Source organism: Danaus plexippus, chromosome 20 (assembly GCF_018135715.1).
Source record: "Danaus plexippus chromosome 20, MEX_DaPlex, whole genome shotgun sequence".
NCBI classification, from domain to species: domain Eukaryota; kingdom Metazoa; phylum Arthropoda; class Insecta; order Lepidoptera; family Nymphalidae; genus Danaus; species Danaus plexippus.
In genome coordinates, this window is record NC_083550.1 from 394,409 (window position 1) to 415,376 (window position 20,968).

The window sequence follows — 20,968 nt, forward strand, 5'->3', positions numbered from 1 at the left end:
AGTTCTTGGGAAACTATGTTTTAGTATGTTATTTAGTCAATGCTTTTTAGTATATTTAATGTGATATTTTAGATCTAGTGATATTTGTACTTCATCTAATGCGTCACTTAATAATAATCACATTTGTTTTTGCATCAACGCTAAGTGTGAGACAATAATTATAGTGTTACAAGGAAATAATGAAGCAAACAAAGCAAATTACTCAATACCTACTGAATCAGATTTTTTTATTTAAGTCACGTGTTTTAAGCACCTGCAAATAAATATTAACGTAATGGCATATTAAATATATGACATTACGTTAATATCTCAAAATTGTTTCAAAAGTATTATCTTTTGTAGTATTTTGAATCTGGGAACGTGGCGTAATATTTGACAAGCTGGATGTCATTATTATTAACAATTGCATAATAAACTTACGCTCTTTTTGGAATGGACCACTTTAACAATTAAATTAGTTTCAGATCTATTGAAATTCTGGACAATCGATTATCCGCGGTGAACCAAGGTCGTAACTCTCCCACGACTGGTCGTAATAGGGTTAAAGTCCATTTTACATAATAAGTAGATACCAATGTAATTACAAAAAACAAGAAAAAATAATAGCGTTATGTGAATCGAATTACTCTGTCTCTTGTGAACACGAAATCTTTAGGTACTCACATGCGGGTATTAAACCAAGATAAGAAACTCAATGCTGTAAAGAAAGCATATTCGAAAGGGGATTAATTTATTATATATTTACTTACAGACGTTGATTCATCTATTGTCTTAATGGTCATAGATTTGAAAAGAAAGAATTTATCGCTTTGTGAAAAACTTTTCATTTCTCACATACAAAATTTAATTAAAATTTTTAAGTGATTAAAGTTATAACGGGAAACAGACAGTAGATAACTATGAACTAGATCGCCTTTGAGACTCGCAATAAATCAAAGCCCTCCTTCGTAACCTTATCCTTGGTCAGAGGTCAATCCCGATCTGTTAAAGAGATATCCTCCCAGTAGGTAAACAGATATACATCTCCGGCACTAATATTCACAATTGTTTACTTCCCTTTGTCTGTTTTAGATCATTTTATAATGCACGTGATGCTTTAACTTACTAGATACTGACGTCTATCTTTAAGAGCGATTGTATTTTCCATTGTAACAATATTATATTCAGTTCTCTTCTTAATATAGTGCTGTAGTGTTTACAGTGTAAGGAGGCAGCAGTTTAAATTTTAATAACACGAATGTTTTAAATGAAAAATACAAAGTACAAGACAACATCTGAAACGTTATAACTTGGAAGTTATCTGAAACAATAAACTCATTGACTGTTTCTCGTTACAACAAAGTACATATTATTTAGATAATATGCACGGTAAGTCACTGCGGTGGTTGAAAGATATTGCTGATTAAAGTCAATCGTGCCGGTTTGTACTAGAAACGTTTGATTCCTGTCAGCATCTTGACGTTACAATCTCTTATTAGCACATCATTAATACCTGATCTTTAAGTATAACCCAGGTTCAATATGTCATTATCATCAAATGCCTAAACATTAATGATCTCCAACTAAATATGTACCAACTTCCAAATATTATAATCAAATAAGTAGAAGGAGTATCTATTAATAAATCAAAATAATTAAGAACTAATTGATCAGTCACAAAATCGACAATGAATAATTATTGTATGAATACACTTGGAGACCGCAAACCTTTCTCATTGTAATTTGATAAACTAATATCTTTCACGTATTATATACTTATGTAACAATATATAACACAGGTTTGGTTTTTTTAATTCATATATGATTGGAATCTTTTATTTATACACTAGACCTTATCTGCGACTTATTACATTTTGTGTTCGGTATTGAGTTTAAGGGGAAATGAATAACGTGTAGGGAATAATTATAATAGCTATGCTAACCTACCGTCAAACATCAAACGTCCTTAACAAGCGAACTCTTGCTACACACGACTGATGCTTTATCACAAGGATGCTTTGTCAAACTTTGGAATGCTTTTGGTTTATGAATGTACCCACGTCGGCTGGGAATGGAAAACTGTAGATGCTCTGTATGTAGCGTAAAAATGCGCGATGTGCGCCGTGTAGTTTTGTGTTTCTGTACAAAATTACACGGACTGAAAGAGCAACAAGCAACTGAACATCCTCATAAACTTTAGCATTTATAATGTCAGTAGGACAATATTGTTGCTTTCTTCATCTGGACATAATTACTTCCAAAAAGGTTATTTTTCATCTATTACGTTTTCTAATAACTCAATTTTAAACAATTTGAATGTTGCTTCCGTCCATATTTTCTTATTCCGTAGCACCTCACGAGTCCCCTGGCTGTTACCTAACAAACGGAATCCTTGGCTTTGGGGGCTTACTTCTAATAATACGAAGAGCCGGTACAAGCACAAGACCCGAAGCTTTAGAAGAAATGCTCGTACTAACAGACGAGGGCGAAATAAATTCAATGTGATAATTACAATGACATCGATTGTAAAACTAACCGATACTAAGAAACCGACCTCCATTACGTAACGAAGAATTAATTGTGGAATATTCAAACAATGATTAGTGAAGGATGATTTACCCAGGTCACAACAATTATGGAAAATAGAAATTATAATTTAATTACAAAGCTAAATCAAACAATAAACGATAAATGATATTGTTGCTTATAGCAGATACCAGAAGGCTTAATTTATGGAAGGCGAAACGGTTTAAATATTCAATGATATTACTTAATTTAGGCTATGTGTCTCACATGGACATCTTGCACATCTAAAATCTTGACTTCAAAGAAATCGCTTAAAAACAGGCTTAAGACAATGCAATGTTAAAAGTTGTGCCAAGAAAGACGAAGAAATTTACCGGATGTTTTTTAGTTTCAGAATGAATATGAAATAAAGCAGGAAGAGAAGTGCGACAACAACACCTGTCAAAGTTTCAAATAAAGGTACCAAAGAATACTTATTGAGATACGAAGTAGTTACTTGACATTGAACAGGACTGAGATGGCACACTCCTTCAAATATATTTTATTGTTATATTGTGGAAACAGCCAGGAAATTATGGCATTCCCGTTGAGACGTGGGAAATAGATCCGGCTTTCTGAAATGTACATTTCTTGCTCAAAAAACTCTGGAAGAATGAAACTGGGCCAATAAACAGTAAAGAATTTATAGTAAAAAGACCGCACGGGGATCGTGCACTGGTCAATTAAGTTTCGTTGTTAAATTTTTAAGAATTTTGTAATGAAACGCGATATGGAATATTCGTTTTCTTCATAGACTTCGAAAAGGTTTTGGCCGGATGAGTTAGAGCACCATTAGTGCGGTTCTTAATGAACACGGAGGTCCTAAAAGTCACAGGGATCATAAAGGGTATGAAGATCCTGTCTGTTAAGTTCTTCACAAGGGGAACTTTACAGACTCAGGGTTCATAATAGTTGACGTGAAGGAAGGATGTTTGTTTGCTGCCTTCTTTTTCGTGCCCAACTGTCTTGGGTAACGAACATCTGAAGTAACTTTAAAGGAATGTAGAGTCGCCATGCACGGCGAAAAGACACCTGAAGAATACATGTTTAGCCGATGACTCTCTTTTTACTCTCAACAAAACCACGTAGACCAATAACCTCGTGGGGTGCATAGTGTCAATAGTTATAAACATTTAATTGACAGATGAGTAGAACGATCTTTACTTTGATAATATCATAAAAAAGCACTGTAAATGCACCCCACGCTTTTTTACAATAATGTACATTTATTTTTTATTTACACTATTCTTAATCTAAATTTATGAAATTTTATTTTCTGTTTTTTAGTTGGATTTTTTATAAAAGCGTGTTTTTTTAAACTATTATTTTTTAGTTACCTGGATCTGTATGCACGTAACGTCGATCAGTAAAAAAATACAACACGTGGGCCTGATGCTAGGATCTAAAGAGCTGGAATATTCTTACATATCCTAGACATAAATTTCCACTTAGCAACTTTAACCAGGACGACCCTATGGTATGTAATGTAGACTCCAGGCGCGCCGGGCTCAGATGTGATGTCGCTTTGTTGTGACCGATTAATGAAACGTGTATGATAGTGCTAATGACAGAACAATGTGTAATAAAGATAAAATGAAAGGCCTCAGTTAATATCACTAACTGATGTTTTCATATAAAGTGACGCATTTCATATCTTAAAAGGAAGTTTAAGTAATTTTTTTCGGAGGTAATTACGAAATTAAATAAAAATAATAATGTGTTCGTAATATTTTATTGATATACAGTAGCAGTCGAACGTAGACGATGTACTGACGTACGGACGGCATGAGAAACACTACACAGAGAACACAGCAAACGTGTTGCCGCGGACAGTACACAGTCTCATATAATAAAGGTTTTTGGATTAAATGTTCTAACACTAGTCTATTAAAGCTAACATAACACGCTACAGCATAAATTAATATATTTACAAAATTATACAAACACCAACAATTATAAAATACACGTCTGTTTAGGAGATATTAAAATGAATGGGTTCAGCGAGAGATGTCTCTCATGGCACGATGAGTGACGATGATATGAGAACTATAAAAATACTTATACCAGTAACGTTAACGGGAAACAATAAAGTAACTGTTACACGATCATCAAACCTTATTAATATAGTTACAGTATATACACAAGTATATCAGATCACACCAATGTTAGTGACACGATGTATAGAATCTCTTCATAGATTTAATAAAAAATATATCAAAAAAATAAGGAATTATCATATGTTAGGGGAATAACGGTCAGGATATTCGAGTTGTTGATTTAAGTACATATAATGTGAGACTTAGATGTACCTAAAGCGATGGTAATAACTGTACAATGACACGAACGACGGTCCACGAACTTTGAAGAATTCACTAAAAACACTTTAGACCTCCGCAAGTCGTTCGTGTCACACACGGAGCGAAACAAGGAGAGAGAGAGGAAAACAAAAGCGTGCAGTAATGGACTCAGTCCGGCTGAGTCCAGAGACGTCTTGTGAGACGGCGGAAATGACGTCATGACGTCATCGCCGCTCTAATTTCGAGTGCTGGGGTAAGAAGGAGTCGGCCGGATGATGCATATGAGATGAATGTATCACTTATATAATTAATTTTCATACATCACAATCACAAAGTCTAACAATAAGAGCGACGGAGCGACTCGTAGAGATGTCGAACGGTTCCATAGTCATAGTCTTGTGTATGCTATGGAGCTGATCGGCGTGTTCATCACACGCAGGAGTACTTGTCTCCGTCGTCGGAGCTGTAGCACTGGTGGCAGTGGAGACTCCGCCCCCGGACGCGCACGTCGGCGCCCGCGCGCCCGTCGCCCAGCGGCGCCCCGCACGCCGCGCACGAGAAACACCACACGTGGTAACACAGGGACAGCGACTCTATGATCATGGCGGCGCCGCGACCTGTGCAGGATAACACATCGCTTATACATACATGTGTATATTAATGTTACTACAACTCTGCATATAGTTTATACGAATTGAAAACATTCAGTATAGGCGGTGTACTATCTTTTTATTAATATGACTTATTTAAGCGTGTTATTCAATTTAAACACTGATCTAATTAAACGTGTCTGCTAGTGTGCTAGTGCACTAGTGTGTTAAAATAGCTATGTGGACCAGCCGTCAGCGCCATCTAGTCTGTGTCACGTGACTTCATACACAATAACACCTCTATACCGTAATCCTGCGGGATTACAGTGATCCGGAATCCGAGATAAGGTCTTCTTATTTCTAATATATATTACAGTAAGTTTCATCAAAATCGGTTAGTAGTTTTTGTGTAGCAGAGCGACAATATCCATACAAATTTTCAATATCATATAATAATATTATTAGGTAATACGCATATGTATGTTATTCAGTGCGTGTGTTAAGAGCCCTGTTCCTCTCACCCAGCTCGTCCCCGCAGTGCGAGCACTTCCTGCGGCCGCTCACGCTCAGCATCTTATCCTCTCTATGCTCCGGTCGTCGCTCGCCGAGCTCGAGGCTGCGGCCTTGAGGAATCACTTGGCTGTCAAATTATTACATTCCATCGATAACACATAGTTAAGTAGAAGCCATGGCATATTCATGTGTACAATGTGTTGTATACGCTCGTGGTCACAGCCGCTCAACTCCACTAGCGCTCTTTCTTTTATGAAATATCACAAACACACCTTATTGTTATATCAGTCTCGTCCGTGTGTGGCGCGTTATATATCACGTCACTAGTATCGTATATAACTCACGAGTTAGCGTAATGTGTGATGTGAGATGCGTGTGAGGCGCGAACACCGTTCGCTCGTCCGTCCCGCCCCATCAGGTTGGTGACGTCACGTCCGTCCCGCACGTTCGGCACACGTTGTACGGCACGCTGCTCCTGTATGCGACGTTGCTCCGCTTCCTGAAGTAAATATGTTCAAGTATTAGTAACAACATCCGCATTTTGATCACACTGACAGACATTTGATATAGTCTCAGCCGCTGAACAATTCCTTTCCTTTGAACGTTATTAAATGTTTATCAGAAATAAATATACAGTATGCGTTCTGTAGTGACCTGTATCAGCCAGTGTTGGTTGTAGTTATAGTTGTTCTGCTTCTGCCTGGGCTGAGGTCTCGCTTGCATCCACTCAGAGTTGGAGATCAGCTTGGGAGTGGGCGCCGCGCTCAGGACCTGGAGGAGGGGGAGGGTAGTCATGAAATGAATCTGCTTTTATTATGTTAGTTAGCATTCTCAGACGAATAAAGATTTCCAGAAATATAACGACTAATAACATATTTACAAGTCGGATCAACCGGCTTTGTATTCTGCATACAAAATGTTAATAAATGTTACACATTCTCTAACATAGCTTAACTTTAACATAACATTACATCATACTCATCGTCCAAATGGTTTGCTTCACGGCCTCGCCGCCTGACTGTTTACTGTATTAAGTATTCTCGTGTATTGTATGGTGTACCTGCAGCGTGTGTCGCGACATGGGGTGGTAGTTCCGTCCATGAGTGTGCCTGTCCGGGGCCCGCGGTCCACGCTGGACGGGGACCTGCACACACTCCACGGCCGACGGGACGCGACTACTCCTGGAACGGTACAATGTACGGCTCATACCCGGAGTAAAAACATTGAGTTATAATGCGGATCACAGTTATATGATAACATTAAGAAGGAAAGGCGAAGGGAGTTCGATAGACGTAACAGTCTGTCGAGGTTTACGACACGTTGATTTAATTCGAACTTGTTACTCCATAGTCCTTGTCAATGAGGAAATGTCAATGCCACCGGATATAATAATGATATTTCCGGTGTGGTCAATGGTAACGATCCATTTATTGCATAGTAGTGCCTGTCTTTGAAACTACTGTATGATAGTCCCTCACCTCATGGTGATCTCCCTCTCGATGGAGTCCCTGCTCCTGGGTTTGGGAGGCAGCACTGGTTGCGGAGGTCTCACGAGGCCGGCCGCTGGTCGCCTGTCGTCGAACAGTATCTTCCTGCTCTCCTCCACTCCGAAGTGACTCTGTATGTGTTCCTCCGACACGAACGGCTTCCTCTTGATATTCTCTTCCATGATGGTCCTCTCTATGACCAGGGGCGGTTGTTCCGCTAGCAGCAAGTTCGGCATCGAGTGTCTATAGTTTTGGTTTTTGCCTTTAACCCTGTGAACGACGTTCTTGTCAGCAGTAACTGCGGAGGAGATGTCCTGGACGGACTTCTGTATGATTCGGTTCTGGTCCCTGAGCAGGTTCTCGCGCTGCCGCCTCAGCTCCTCCTGTTCCAGCTGCAGCAGCTCTCGTTCGAAGCGCAGCACCTCCTGTTCAGTCATTAATAAACATTAGTGTCGGTTCTGTTAGTTTCCTCATAAAATTAGTTCAAAGCGTGCATTTGAATGGTTTAATGTATTATTTACAGTATGTATGTCATGGTTATGACGTCATTACCTTCGTGTGAACATCGTCATAGATCCCGTCCGGACAATCTTCGTTAGTGCGCTTCTGTAACAGCCCGCCGGCCATCTTGTTTAATGTTATTTACAAATGGTTGCCTTTGAAACTATCATATCCAATACGTGATGACATCCTACAGATCCATTCGCACATATTTCTTGTGTTATAGACGACGGCGTTTCGTCAAAGTGTCGTTATTGTGATTATTATGGAAGGAAACCGAAAAATATATGCGAATGTCTGTGAAAATTAATATATTCTTTTATTACTATATTTTACTTGTATTTTCAATGACTTGAAGGTTCTTTTTAGGATATATAATAGTTTCAATTGATTAATGCAAGTGTGAAAAACAAATCAAATCATTATGACATGAGTTACAAGCGACACGAAAAAAATGAGTGCATTATAAGGTACCGTGCAAATAAAAGGCTGTATATAATGAAATAAATAATATTTATTTAGGAATCATACAGAACTCGGACTAAACAAAACTAATCATAGCATCCGTGATAGCAGTGTTTCTATAAAAATATAATAATAAAAGCATTAGCAAGCACTATTTGTTACAGCTGATCGTAGCCGAGACAGTTGTGTATGAACTACAGAAGAGACAAATTAAAGTTACATTCACTTACATTATGTTAGAGTTACGAGCTTCACCGACCCTTAACCGACTACCACCGAGCGGGGTATGTTACAATAACATCATTAATATATATATACAAAAGTACAGTGTGTATGTTTGTACATTCGAGAGGTATCTCACTATGATTCTACATAAATAATCAAAAAATATATACATTAGTAATCATCGGATATATTATTAAAGTACAGCGTATCCACATCCAAGCCTCCTGAATACAAAACTCCGTTTCATATGTCAGTCGGACCTCACCTGCTGTTGTTGTATTTTCTTATCCAAGTGATCTATTTTATTATCTTGAGTTTCACCATTTTCAGTCAAGCCGGACAGCTTAGTCGTTAAATTCTTGGAGAATGCTTGTTCAGCACTTTTCGTTGCTTCTTCTTCGTCAGATGTCACCGTCATTTGGTAAGGCTGGAAGTGTTTATAAATATGAACTAACAATTAATACAAATAATTCAAAAATGGCATTAAATATAATTGAATATTAACAAAAAATATCAAATAAGTAAATAATGTTCTCAACAGACGAAGAAGTCGTGGCCGCGTGTTCTAAATACGTAAGTTGACAGATAAAGTATCGCTTGATTGAGACGATAGCGATAACAACGACGCGACGGCGGCCAAGGAAGCGTCGGGGACAATATAAGGTGTAAGGAATAGAACTTGCACAAGGAGCTGCTTATAATTTGAAATGAATGTGTCGCTGAGATCCGTAATGTTCGGAATATGATCCCGTGCTGGTGTACCTTACCTCGCTGTTCTGGCGACTGTGCGGGCTGGAGGTGTCTGGTGAGGAGTGACCTCTGTACCAGGTCTCCGATCCCCTGTCCACATCCACGCCCGAGTCCCGACTGTCCCTCAACTTAGCGTTATCGTGGGATAAAGTCTTTTTGTATAGAAGTTTCTCGATTTTCGTCTCCTCTTGTAGGAAGGAAGTGATGTCGGGCCGAGGTGATAGTTTAAGATCGACATCTAGATAGCTATCGTCTTGACCCTCGATGCCGAGGAAACTCGTTCGCTTGTTTCGAATCTCTTTCTTGATGCGGCGCGCCGAGCTCGTGTGCTTGAAATTACCCTTTAAGTAACATGGTTAGTTAGTCCCTGGCGGATATTTCAATACTCATATTAGATTCATAACTAGTGGAAACGTTGTACAAAACTTAAAGATGAGCAAAGAAAGGCTAGACAGTAATATCGGAAAGTGTTATCTTTGCACGTGATATAATTGTATTACGTGCAATAAATATTGTGCACTCAAGATGCCAATGTTAATATTTAGATGAAGAATGTAAACAGGCATACATTTCCTAGAAGTTCGTCGGGGCCGTCTTCCGTGGGCGGCGGCGGAGGCTTCTCTTTAGGAGGTTCGAGTGCGTTGGTGGGCAGATCCAGAGGGAAGTCGCTGGACTCGACCAAGTTCTGATTAAATATATCAATGTTTTCATACAACGGGGTCACTGATACTTTCTTATTGACGTCGAAGTTCAGCAAATCATCGACGTTATCAGTGATCTTAGCGTCACTGGCTGTTGTTGTGTTGCTTATAGTATCGTCCATAGCGACGTCGACGCTTTCCTCAGAATCCAATTCCTGGAATGCTAGTTCTAAAGCGTCTATAACCTGTCGAAGTAAACGATTGCATAAGCATCGTATGAGATATATCACGAACAAAAAAAAGCTTAACACAAAATAAACCGAAAGTAAAAGTCAAAACTGAAAGAAACGATCATGCTTTCAAGCGACATGGAAATTATCACAAAATGCTGGCAGAAATGCGTGTTAGTAACAAGCGTCTACGCATAGCTTACCTGATTAACCCACCACCAAAGCTGATGAAATATCCTATTAAAGAGTCGTTCGATATATTCAATGATGAACACTATACGGAGCTGGCCGCGGAACTATCGCTCACCTCACTGAGGTGTCATGAAACGAGCACAAGATAGGGGCCAGTTTGTTTAAGATAATACGACTAATGCTGATAAACGTCGTTATTAGACTATACGATACATGGTTCCCTACATTGAAACTGTCTTATCATAATCAAATGGTATGTTAATGAGGTACGTATCAATAGATTACATAAATAAAACCCATATAACAGTTTAACATATATTTCGATATTGAATTTACAGATATCACGACATGTATAATCTACGATAAGTATTTTCTACACTGATCACTGAATACTACGATGGATACACTAAGAGGGTTCTATGTACACCTGTATATAATCTAGGCACTATAATGTTCCGGCAGTTATCAGTTTTGATATATTTTTTTGAATTTAGCACACACATTTCAGGTGCAACATAAAATGGTCTAAGATAATGAGTTAATTAAAGTTACGTGACATATTACTATTGAATTAGTGTTGGGGAGTTTGGGGTACGGTGTTGTTTATTCTCAGAGACGTGAGCCGCGAACCGGCGTACAAATAAAGAGATCAAAAAGTTCTAGAAAATTACGCCCATAACAGATATTCTCATATGACTCGCATACTCAGCGATGTATGAGGACACGTATCGGCGATGATCTGAGCCTATGAAGCTTTCAGTTAACCGAGTCCTCGCCTTTGTTAACTTTGTTTGTTACGGTTGTTACTTTATTATTTATGAACAGTATTGTTTTCCGTCTATTCGGCTCTACACATCTCTTAGTACGTTTTTGCCAAAATGGATTAGAGTCCTGTGAGCTACTTACCACTTTATTACGGGGTTCGGGGTGGGTGGAGTCCGGGGTCTGTACACAATTATGAAAACCATGATCGGTATGGGACGTGTCGGTGTACGGAACACCTTCGTTAATATTACGAGAGTGCATCGATGAATCGTCAATGTAAACGTCACTGTTAAGCGTGTCGCTAGATGCTTTAATGTTAGTTTGAAATGGTCTGGAATACTTCGATGAGATGTTAGTGGTGGTTGTAATATTAGAGACAGTTACCATGCCCTTGTTGTTAGTCGACTCGTTAGCTACATTGTTAGTGTTACAGTATCCAGCCCCAGAAGAACTGCGGATGTCATTCAAGTTCACGTGAATGGTCATCTTTCCCTGGAACACGACCGTGTCGCCCTCGGAAGCCGTGGACGCGGGTTCATTAAGACTTACACTGGAGTCCTGATTGTCCAGACTCTTTAAAGTGTCTTCATCTTCTTTATCTATTTGTATCTCTGTAATTTCCGTGGCGCTGCTTTCTTCCGGTTGAGAAACGGCTTGGAGATAATTGCTTCCACTATCACTATCTTCCTCCTCGTTTCCTTGAACTTCATCGTTCATCTGATACGGCTCCGAATCCATCCCAATAGGTTTCTCAGTTTTAGCGGGTTCTAAAGTCATTACGGTATCGTTGTACTCGTTGGACGACTCGTATTCAGATACTTCAGCCATAGGTTCTCCAATTGGAGAAGCTACTTGAGTCAAATCTGCAATATCGTCAGCTGGTGCACACGAGTCTCTAGCTGTATGGATCCCACTGTCTTCAGTTTCAATGTCACTCGGAACTGTGTTGTTTTGCATTTCAGCGCAGTCAAAATCTTCTAAACTTTGGACTCTGTCGAAAGAATTAGGAGACGACTGATCATTTATATCTAAGCTATCGAGGGAGCGGCAGAAGCTTTGCATCTGATTTTCTATTCCAGCCAAATTAAGTTTCAGCGAACTATTGGACAGTTTATCTTTTAATTCACTGTGTTCAGTTTGTTCTGGGATCTTATCGTCGCTTATAATTTCCGCTTCGATTGCAATTTTTGGTATTTCTTTATTCTTGGCAGCATCAAGGCAAGACAACCGCTCTTTGATGCTCATTGAAACCTCTTTGACTTCTGTTTTTGTGACCTTAACTTCCTCTTCTGATTTCTGTGACTTCAAGCTTGTCAAACGCTCTCTGAGCGACTTTGAATTACTGAGGTCTCCATTAGACAATCTCTTATTTTTTTCTGTTTCCGCATTAGCTGATTTAACCTTTTCGAGTGAATTAAGTCTATCTTTCAGGGGTTTCACTTCCCCGGGTAGTTTAGCAAGGTCATTAGTTGACTTCTGAAGTTGAATATCTTCATTGAACTTTTCTAAACAAGACAATCTCTCCTTAATCGACTTTTTATTGGCGATTTCGGGCACTTTAGGTTTTGACAATTGCAACTCTTGTGAATGTTCCCTTTCGAATTGTTCTCTTCGTTTATGTATATCGACTTTAGGTAAATCTTTCTTCTGATTATTATTTTTAAGATCATTAGCCCGTTCGTGTTGAAACGATGAAACTTTTTCTTCGATCTTGTTGCTGACCGATGTCCTAATTCGATTAATGTCACCGTTTGTCTTTTCGGGGGTGTTTTCCTTTACATTATTGTTGACCACCGTCTTAACTATGTTACTGTTGGTCTGTGATATAATTCTTGACTTGTATCCCTCTATAGCGCCCTCGTATGTATATTCCTCGGGTTCGGGAGAACTAATGGTCATGGTGGTACACGTATCGTATTCGTTTGCACTGGAACCTAATTTACGATTGTTATCGCAATTGGATATGGTTTCCACATCTGAATGGTTTTTATCCAAGTCCATGCCATCGCTCTAAAAAACCAGATACATAATAATGTCATTCTAATAAATCGATAAAGTTTTAATTAAAACAAATTAAACTTTGATATTGTTGTCTACTCACGGCCAAACTATGTGTGTCACAGTCCTCACTGAGACTGCTCTTGGTGCTAGAGGTGCCGATGCCCAAGTCACTTAAATCATGCCCATCGTCCTCTGTATACAGAGCTAGAGGGTTTCTCCTTCTCCGTCCGGCTCTGAAAAATATATTTCTGTTATCATTTTATGTATCAACTATAAAACTTCCATTTATGATTGTTATTTAATATTTATTGCATTAACAAATAAGAACAAAACAAACGCCATGACGCAACTTTTTATTAACTGTTACTTAAGAGCCTGTAAGTCTGCTATGTCGGCTAAACAAAGAAATGGAGGTAACGATTTCCTAGTCTTTATTAGAGCGAGATTTCCTTCTACGGCTGAGCCGACCCCAGCGCAATGCATTATTGATAGATTGCCAACTAAGAGTGTTGACGGCTCCTAAAATTCATTCGCTAGAGAGACGTGTGTCACTTAAGATATTTTTTTAATGTTTATCGCATTGACAAGAAACGAATAAAGTATCAGTGTTTTGCGACTGTTTCTTGTGCTAATTCTCATTTACTCGCATTGAGGTATAAATATTATAAATGGTCTTGAAACGTATACGACGTCTTAAGACGACAGTGCATTGGCTTTAACTTTGTACACTTCTTACTCGATTCCTCGTTACAGACTTAAAATATTTTGTCAAAACGATAAGAACTTAACCTGACAATATATTGGCATTAATGCGGCTTACAAATAAAAACCACGAACACAAAATGTTTTATAGAGAAGACTCGACACAATCTATATATAACTTATGTGCAATATGTACACAGATTGTAGAATACATGTTTCCGAAACATTTGGTATTATCTTTAAATAAATTAGGATTGTGTCATGGCTGCGTCATTTACCTAAGCTTCCTCACCTATGTTTGTTTGTTAGTCACAGACGAGTCACGCGTATTTTTATATCTGGAACTACACACGAATATAAATAAAATTGCGAAGAAATGAATCTTCCATTTAAAATTTAGCTGTTTAAGAATATTTTATACAATTTGCCAGTGAGAAACAATGCCCTTGATGGAGCGGTCATCATAGTATAAACAAGAGGTTTTATAATTTAAGATCATATATATATATATATATATATATATATAAATTCTTGTAGAGTCTTAATATAGAAAATATAAACAATTTTGATATAAAATATTACATCAGACGGAAACACCAAATTAAAAATTTATGTATCATATATATTAGTTAACAATACAATATTTCAATAAAATACAAACAAAACATATGCTATTAGCATGTCACAAAATAATTTAACGCTTTCTAATTAATTTCCTATTACAATAAATACAGGTGTATTTAAATTTTTAATATCTATAAAGCTGGACAGCGGCCCGGCGAGTGGTTTCAAGGCGAATGTCAATCAATGACTCGCCGGAGATAAATCTTACGGAACATGTTGTAATTGATTGGAAGTTGTTTATTTTGCATACATCACAGTGTTTAGAAGATTGTGAAAAATATTTATACTTATATGATTTCATCATCATATATATATGAAGATAATATTGATATTATTCTACAGTTTAAAGTAATTTGTTTGGTTTAAAACTTTGTTAAAATAAACCGTTTCATTCAAGGAGTTTTATAAAGTGACAGAAACAAATAGGACACTCCAATTTACATTGTTCATGTTCATAATATATGACAATAATTAATATCCGATGAAGACGTTCATTGTGTTGGTAAAAAATTTGTATAATTACAACATTTTCGTTGATTTGTCACTAGTAATTTATAAATAGACAATGTCATACACTAACGAAGTATAACTTTTTTTAATATATTTCCAAAAGGTCGGCCTGAGGGTCAATGGTTCAGTATCGTAGACAACCATCCATTTTATACCAATGTCTAAAGAAAAGTGAAAATTTCAGACTCGTTTGTGACTTTCGCCGTCACACTTTTGGTTATTTGAATAGAAAGCTAATATTCCGTTTATGATGTCTGCGATAATACCTTTCAATGCACCACGTCTGCACTGCGTACTGCTAGTGTGACGTTCTGTCGAATGACAACACGTCACACCCGACTCACACCTATACAGTGAAACTTCTCAAATACAACTTAGTCTCTTACATTCTATGTTATTTATTCTGTGGCTATACAAGTTATATCATTTTAATGGCAAATTAGTTCTGTCAGCACGCCGTCCCAAACGTACTCGCATCACGGAATTTTTGCGTGGTGGGTTGTATAAGAGGAAATCATCTCGTAAACTATAATTTACGACTAATAACGCGGTTATGTGATTGTGTAATATATAAACGGTTCTTTGTTTGAAACGCTCATCTCACATAACACAAACACGAACAAGATATATACTAACCGCACTGCATTTTGCATACAAGATTGAAATGAAATGTATGTATGTATGTAGTGGAACTGTTAAGAGGAATTACGAAAGTTCCACCATGGGAATACGGCGAACGTGCGAGCAATTTGTCCGGGAATCGACCCTGGATCACGGCCGGCGGTCGGCGGGTCGTGGAGCACGAATCAATTTGCTGTCGGTGCAGAGGGTGGAAACAAAGAATTGATTTGGAAGTTGTAAATAGCGCTATTATCTCCACTTTAGATAATATTATATACTGTGGTTTCTCAGGTTGTAAGAAAGTGGGATGTAAAAACACTAAAATAAATAGTAGGTAGACATATATTATACATTGTTACACAAAACTATTATACCTAGAATAATGCTTAAATTTGTATTTAAAACATTAGTAAATGAAGCAAGCCGCTACAGTCATTGATAGTTATGAATTATTATTTCTGAGTCCTTTGACTTAGTTTATTATATTATACCACATCTATTAAGCAAACCTGAAATTAGGAGAGGAACCTTATTTATATAACATGATGGAACATTGTATTCGCAATTTTGTCGGATTTTTTACTTCACACTGACGCTTCTTTACTAATAATCTTTAGCGATGTTTATCAGACTCGAGAGATCATTAAAGAATTCTGCAAATTTATATGAAGAAAGTCCATACCTCACTTAAGAAATAAAATTTTTATTTATGTCTCACTATGGAAACTGCAAGATGATAGGATAATATTACTAAGCGGAAACACTGTTTGCTAACTATACTATAGAATTGATTTATGGCAACTCGTTTAACGACATTCATACAGTTATTGTCTCATAATGAACCGTATCCCATTAAAAATAGAGTACAGTATCGATGTATCATATATAAATAGACTAGGGTGGACGTGACAAAACCTTAGTTCAAGTACCTACTCGGAATATGTCTGGATTATCGCTCTCAAAGGCACTATCGGAAATTTTAATTAAATAAGTTATACATACTTTATGACTTAGTAGGTAATTAAATTTATAATAACCGGAAATACAACTGTTATAAAACAAATAACAAAGAGTTTAGCGATTTTGTAATTGTAATTTTTAATTTGGTTGTTATTAAAAGAGTTCCACAAAAGAAATTGTTATTTAAATAATTTGTTGATGACACACACATTTCATATTATTAGTGATTATTTTCAAAATCTACCCACGCAAAAATTCTATGAATGTCTCTATCGCCGCGGCACGGAGCATACCCAGGGTAGCATTCGCTGTAACCCAAGTCAACATAACGGTACAAAGTTACGTCGTTTTCCATGTAATGGTTGACAAAAAGGCGCACATCTATTTCTGGTGTTGGATTTCAAACCACTTCCATATAACCGCAGGCTTGGGAAGACACTGCTCTTTTTATTCACAGGTGTTTGAAGGAATTGTCGAGCTGATTTCACACCTGCACTCATGATATCTATCTGAATATAAATTTGCAATGCTGTCCATGTTGATGTATATTAGCACAAACATATATAGTCTTAACTTTTCATCAGATTTACAAACATAAAATACGTTATCAAATTAAATGACATAATATTACTTTCGTCTTCGAAATTCGAAATTAAATATATCTCTCAAACGTCTAATCAATATCGCTTGGAATTACCACAATAGAATCATGTCACAATAAAAACGTACATTTGAGAGTAACGTGTTGCATAATGCTGGGTCGTGAGAGACAGGTTGACACGCGACACTCGCGCTCAGTGTAACACACACCTCAGTCACACTCGACCTGCTCTCATACACGCACAGTTCAGATGGAGTTCAACTAAGAAGACAGAGAAAAATATCGAAAACAAGCTCAGACAATTCAACTTCAACGGCGTGTACTATTGATTAAATATAACTGTTCTGTTAATAAGAAATGTTTGAAATTCATATATGTAATATGATATATAGCTAATTGAACTATAAATACTTTTTCATATATGTCTTCGATAAAATTAAGCAAATACTTATTGTATATGTAGTTTGTAGTGTGTAAATAACAAGGTTTATAGAGCAAGGATTTAATATCTTCAAGAAGCACTTGGAGTGCTAAATCCAATCATGGCGTTTACATACGTTATGATAATGTATTTAAAACTGAATATTTTGTACAAATTACAATTATTTATCTCGAAAAGGACCAAATGGTAATTCAAGAGAACAGTAATTAAGGAAAGAAGTAACTTCATGTTAGTTAAGACAAGGATTACCTCCGTAATATTCTAAGAATACACTCGTCGTAATAAATAGTACGAGAGACTCGGGAGTTGCCGCACGAACAAAAAGAATTTAATAACAGATATTTGTTGAAATACAAATACTTATAGATCATATAATTATAATGTTATTGGAGAAAAAAGGTCTAGCAACCATCATCACGACGTAACTCGGACTCAGGTACACTGACCGACCTTTTAAGATTTCATGAAAGATAACTGAAAATGTCAAATTAGAGAACTCTGTTATGTCATGGATCATAATACACTTTAAGAACTTTCTAGAAGTATTGACAAAATTATCAACAACACGAGAACGACATTGCAACTTTCTAACCCCCGGAGTGTCCGAGGCAAGTGTATCGTGGGAAATTTCGATTGTAATTAATTATTACATTTGGATTTAATTATATTAATAGAGGTTTCCGTCTAATGACATTTGTATAGATAATGTTATCATATCACAAATTAAGAGAGGACAGAACATTGTTTACCAATTTACATTCCTTTAAGAGACCTGCAAATAGTATAAATGTTTGAGCTCGTTACTTTATACGGATTATACTCGTATGTAGAAGGTCTTGGACGTCGATTACGATTGATAAATGATTCAAAGGAGACTTATGATTTTTCTTTTATAAAAATGATGATAGTATAATCACAACTATTTACGGTATTACAACAAGAATAAACAAGAACGGTCTTTGAAAGATACGCTTCTACTCGCAAATTATATAACATAACAAATAATGTCCAGCTATTACAGAATTTATGGAGTTTACGAACTCATAAGGCCATGGTTACACGATGTTTGAGATAAAAGCAACATAATACAACTGAATTCTGTGTGCTTACAATAAGTTTGCATCGTCACACTACATACGAAGCGTTAGCTTTTCTCATTCAATAAGATACGTTAATACGAATTATGAATGACGAACTGTTAACGCTCCGTATCTAGTTTCACGATATACACTCGAGGTAAGCATAGTGTTCTCGACGTACGCTTCCACCGACGTCTCGACACTAGTATTACATTAGTATAGTGTGTGAAATACACTCCGATCTCGTAATAATTATATATAAAATTCAAAACGCTTTTAAATTATACGTTGTTAGTTTTTAATTTAAGTCAAATCGTAATTGTCGATTAATTCCTGTTAGTTGTGAAACGAGAACGGCTATTAGCGTATTTCACATGTATCCGCTTTAGAGGCTGTGTTGACTCAAGGAAAGTGACATTGTAATTATTGTTGACATAGAAAGTTAAAGCGGAAGACACGTTATCAGTTACCTCCAGTTCCTGATAGGAGGCGGTGTCAGACTTATACATAATTTCTTTTATTACAAATCCTAGTTACTATTTCTATATTCGTTTTGCTAGTCTTACGAGCGTGTCCTACAATTTAGTTAGTGTATTGATTCTCTTCTAATGCTCCTCCGTCACTCCATACACAATCTAATCACAGAACGCAGTCATCTCGTCGAAGTATGGATGTCCTACAAGCTTCATGTGTCGACAGAACTCATTATTGTTTTGCGTAGTATGGAAGGAATTTTAGTTAAATAAAACAAATTTGACGTTATTACGGTTATTCCGAGGTATATAAAGCTTCTGTAAATGTAATATTGCGAAAGTCATCGGCTTTAGTATTACAGATTTATTACGGTAAGACATTACAGTGTTCGTAGAAACACTTTGCCTGTAACTAATCCCTGATGTCGCAACTGGCGTAAATCATAATGACGCATTCGTTTGTATGGGATGCATTGTGTTAGCTATAATAATTACATATACAAATATGTTTTTTATTTATATATTATAAATGTAAATCTTTTAAACTAGATTCTCAAGGAAATATTTGTTTGTTTCCTCAAAATTCTAATTGAAGTGATTAACCTTTGGTAATATCTTAATGATCTCATTCATTATATAATATGTATTATAATTTATCAACAATCAATTCTTATTTCATCTGTACGAGTTTATTTGGACAGCATTTTAGTGGAACAAAATCAAGACGTTATTATAAAGTATGAAATAATAAAGCACATTATGTTATCTCAAGTAATATAATACCTCCAATATCTAATGAGCGCTCCCAATGTTACAATGAGGATTGACATAAAATGTTTCCCTCCCATTAGCTCATGGACAGACGACCTGAGGCGGGACAGGTTAAACGAATATAGGATTTGTCTGAACAGATGTACTGGAACCGCCTTCATATATTAAGATTCTTAAAGCAATGTTAATAGAAGAGACTTTAAACGATACGCCATCGAAAGTGCTGTATATTGAGATGGATACTGATGGCTAATACTTATTTAGATGTACCTTTACGTATGAGAGCAAGAGGTCATTTAAAACATTATTGATCACTTCCGATATACATGTTAATGGTTTTTATGCTTGCGATATAAGTACATGTTTTTCAAAGGATTTAGGACTCTTGTCCCGAGTCTTATACAGGCTTTGGGAAAAACTAAGAGTGTCCTATCCAGCATCCGTAAAACGAGATTTGACCCAGTTGTGGTTGACAGATGAGTGAGACGACGTAGCGTCTTGCGGTCTGTGAGAGTCCCCGTTCGAGGGCAAAGCCCCTTCTTCTAATCTTGATAGAGTAGTTTTGGACGCACACATAAAACTATAATTGTATGTATACCTGTGTCTTCACAACGAAAACCTTTTGTAACTTAAATCTATTAAACTTTAAGGAGAGGTAGGTATGTTTGTTTCTTTTCAAATTTAAATTTTAGTTTCTTTTCGAATTTTACATAGAACGTCTATATGAGTTACAGATCAGAATAACACTGAAACATTAATGATAGAATTATAAACTAAGGAATGTAGTGTTATAAGAATCTTAAGTATGGTCTCATGTCCGTTAACTCGCTTGTAGTAACCGTTGTTGTTGAACATCAACGAAGCCAATCATTATTTGTGACACACTTACATGATCTTTCATAACAGTTAATTGCATACATTTTTTCATGACGTAATATGATTGTGAGAGGTCGCAGTTATTTTGATTTGATACAATTGAACGTG

At 36.8% G+C, this 20,968-nt stretch overlaps 1 protein-coding gene across 5 annotated transcripts in view; it reads right to left on the reverse strand.

Moving 5' to 3' along the window:
• Window positions 1-4,257: 4,257 nt before the first annotated feature.
• Window positions 4,258-20,968, reverse strand: part of LOC116773834 (myosin-2 heavy chain) — a 69,701-nt gene continuing 52,990 nt past the window's right edge. For 3 of the 5 annotated variants that reach the window (XM_061523903.1, XM_032666352.2, XM_061523902.1), the window contains 12 exons: window positions 13,302-13,434; window positions 11,750-13,210; window positions 9,941-10,258; window positions 9,390-9,713; window positions 8,888-9,049; window positions 7,984-8,037; window positions 7,423-7,856; window positions 7,005-7,125; window positions 6,599-6,715; window positions 6,289-6,443; window positions 5,953-6,071; window positions 4,258-5,458 (listed from right to left, as the gene is read on the reverse strand). In XM_061523903.1, the coding sequence (XP_061379887.1) occupies window positions 5,271-5,458; window positions 5,953-6,071; window positions 6,289-6,443; window positions 6,599-6,715; window positions 7,005-7,125; window positions 7,423-7,856; window positions 7,984-8,037; window positions 8,888-9,049; window positions 9,390-9,713; window positions 9,941-10,258; window positions 11,750-13,210; window positions 13,302-13,434 (3,586 nt within the window). In that variant the 3' untranslated portion in view covers window positions 4,258-5,270. The remainder of the gene's footprint in view (window positions 5,459-5,952; window positions 6,072-6,288; window positions 6,444-6,598; window positions 6,716-7,004; window positions 7,126-7,422; window positions 7,857-7,983; window positions 8,038-8,887; window positions 9,050-9,389; window positions 9,714-9,940; window positions 10,259-11,749; window positions 13,211-13,301; window positions 13,435-20,968) is intronic. The other 2 variants (XR_009753057.1, XM_061523904.1) reach the window with 2 other exon arrangements.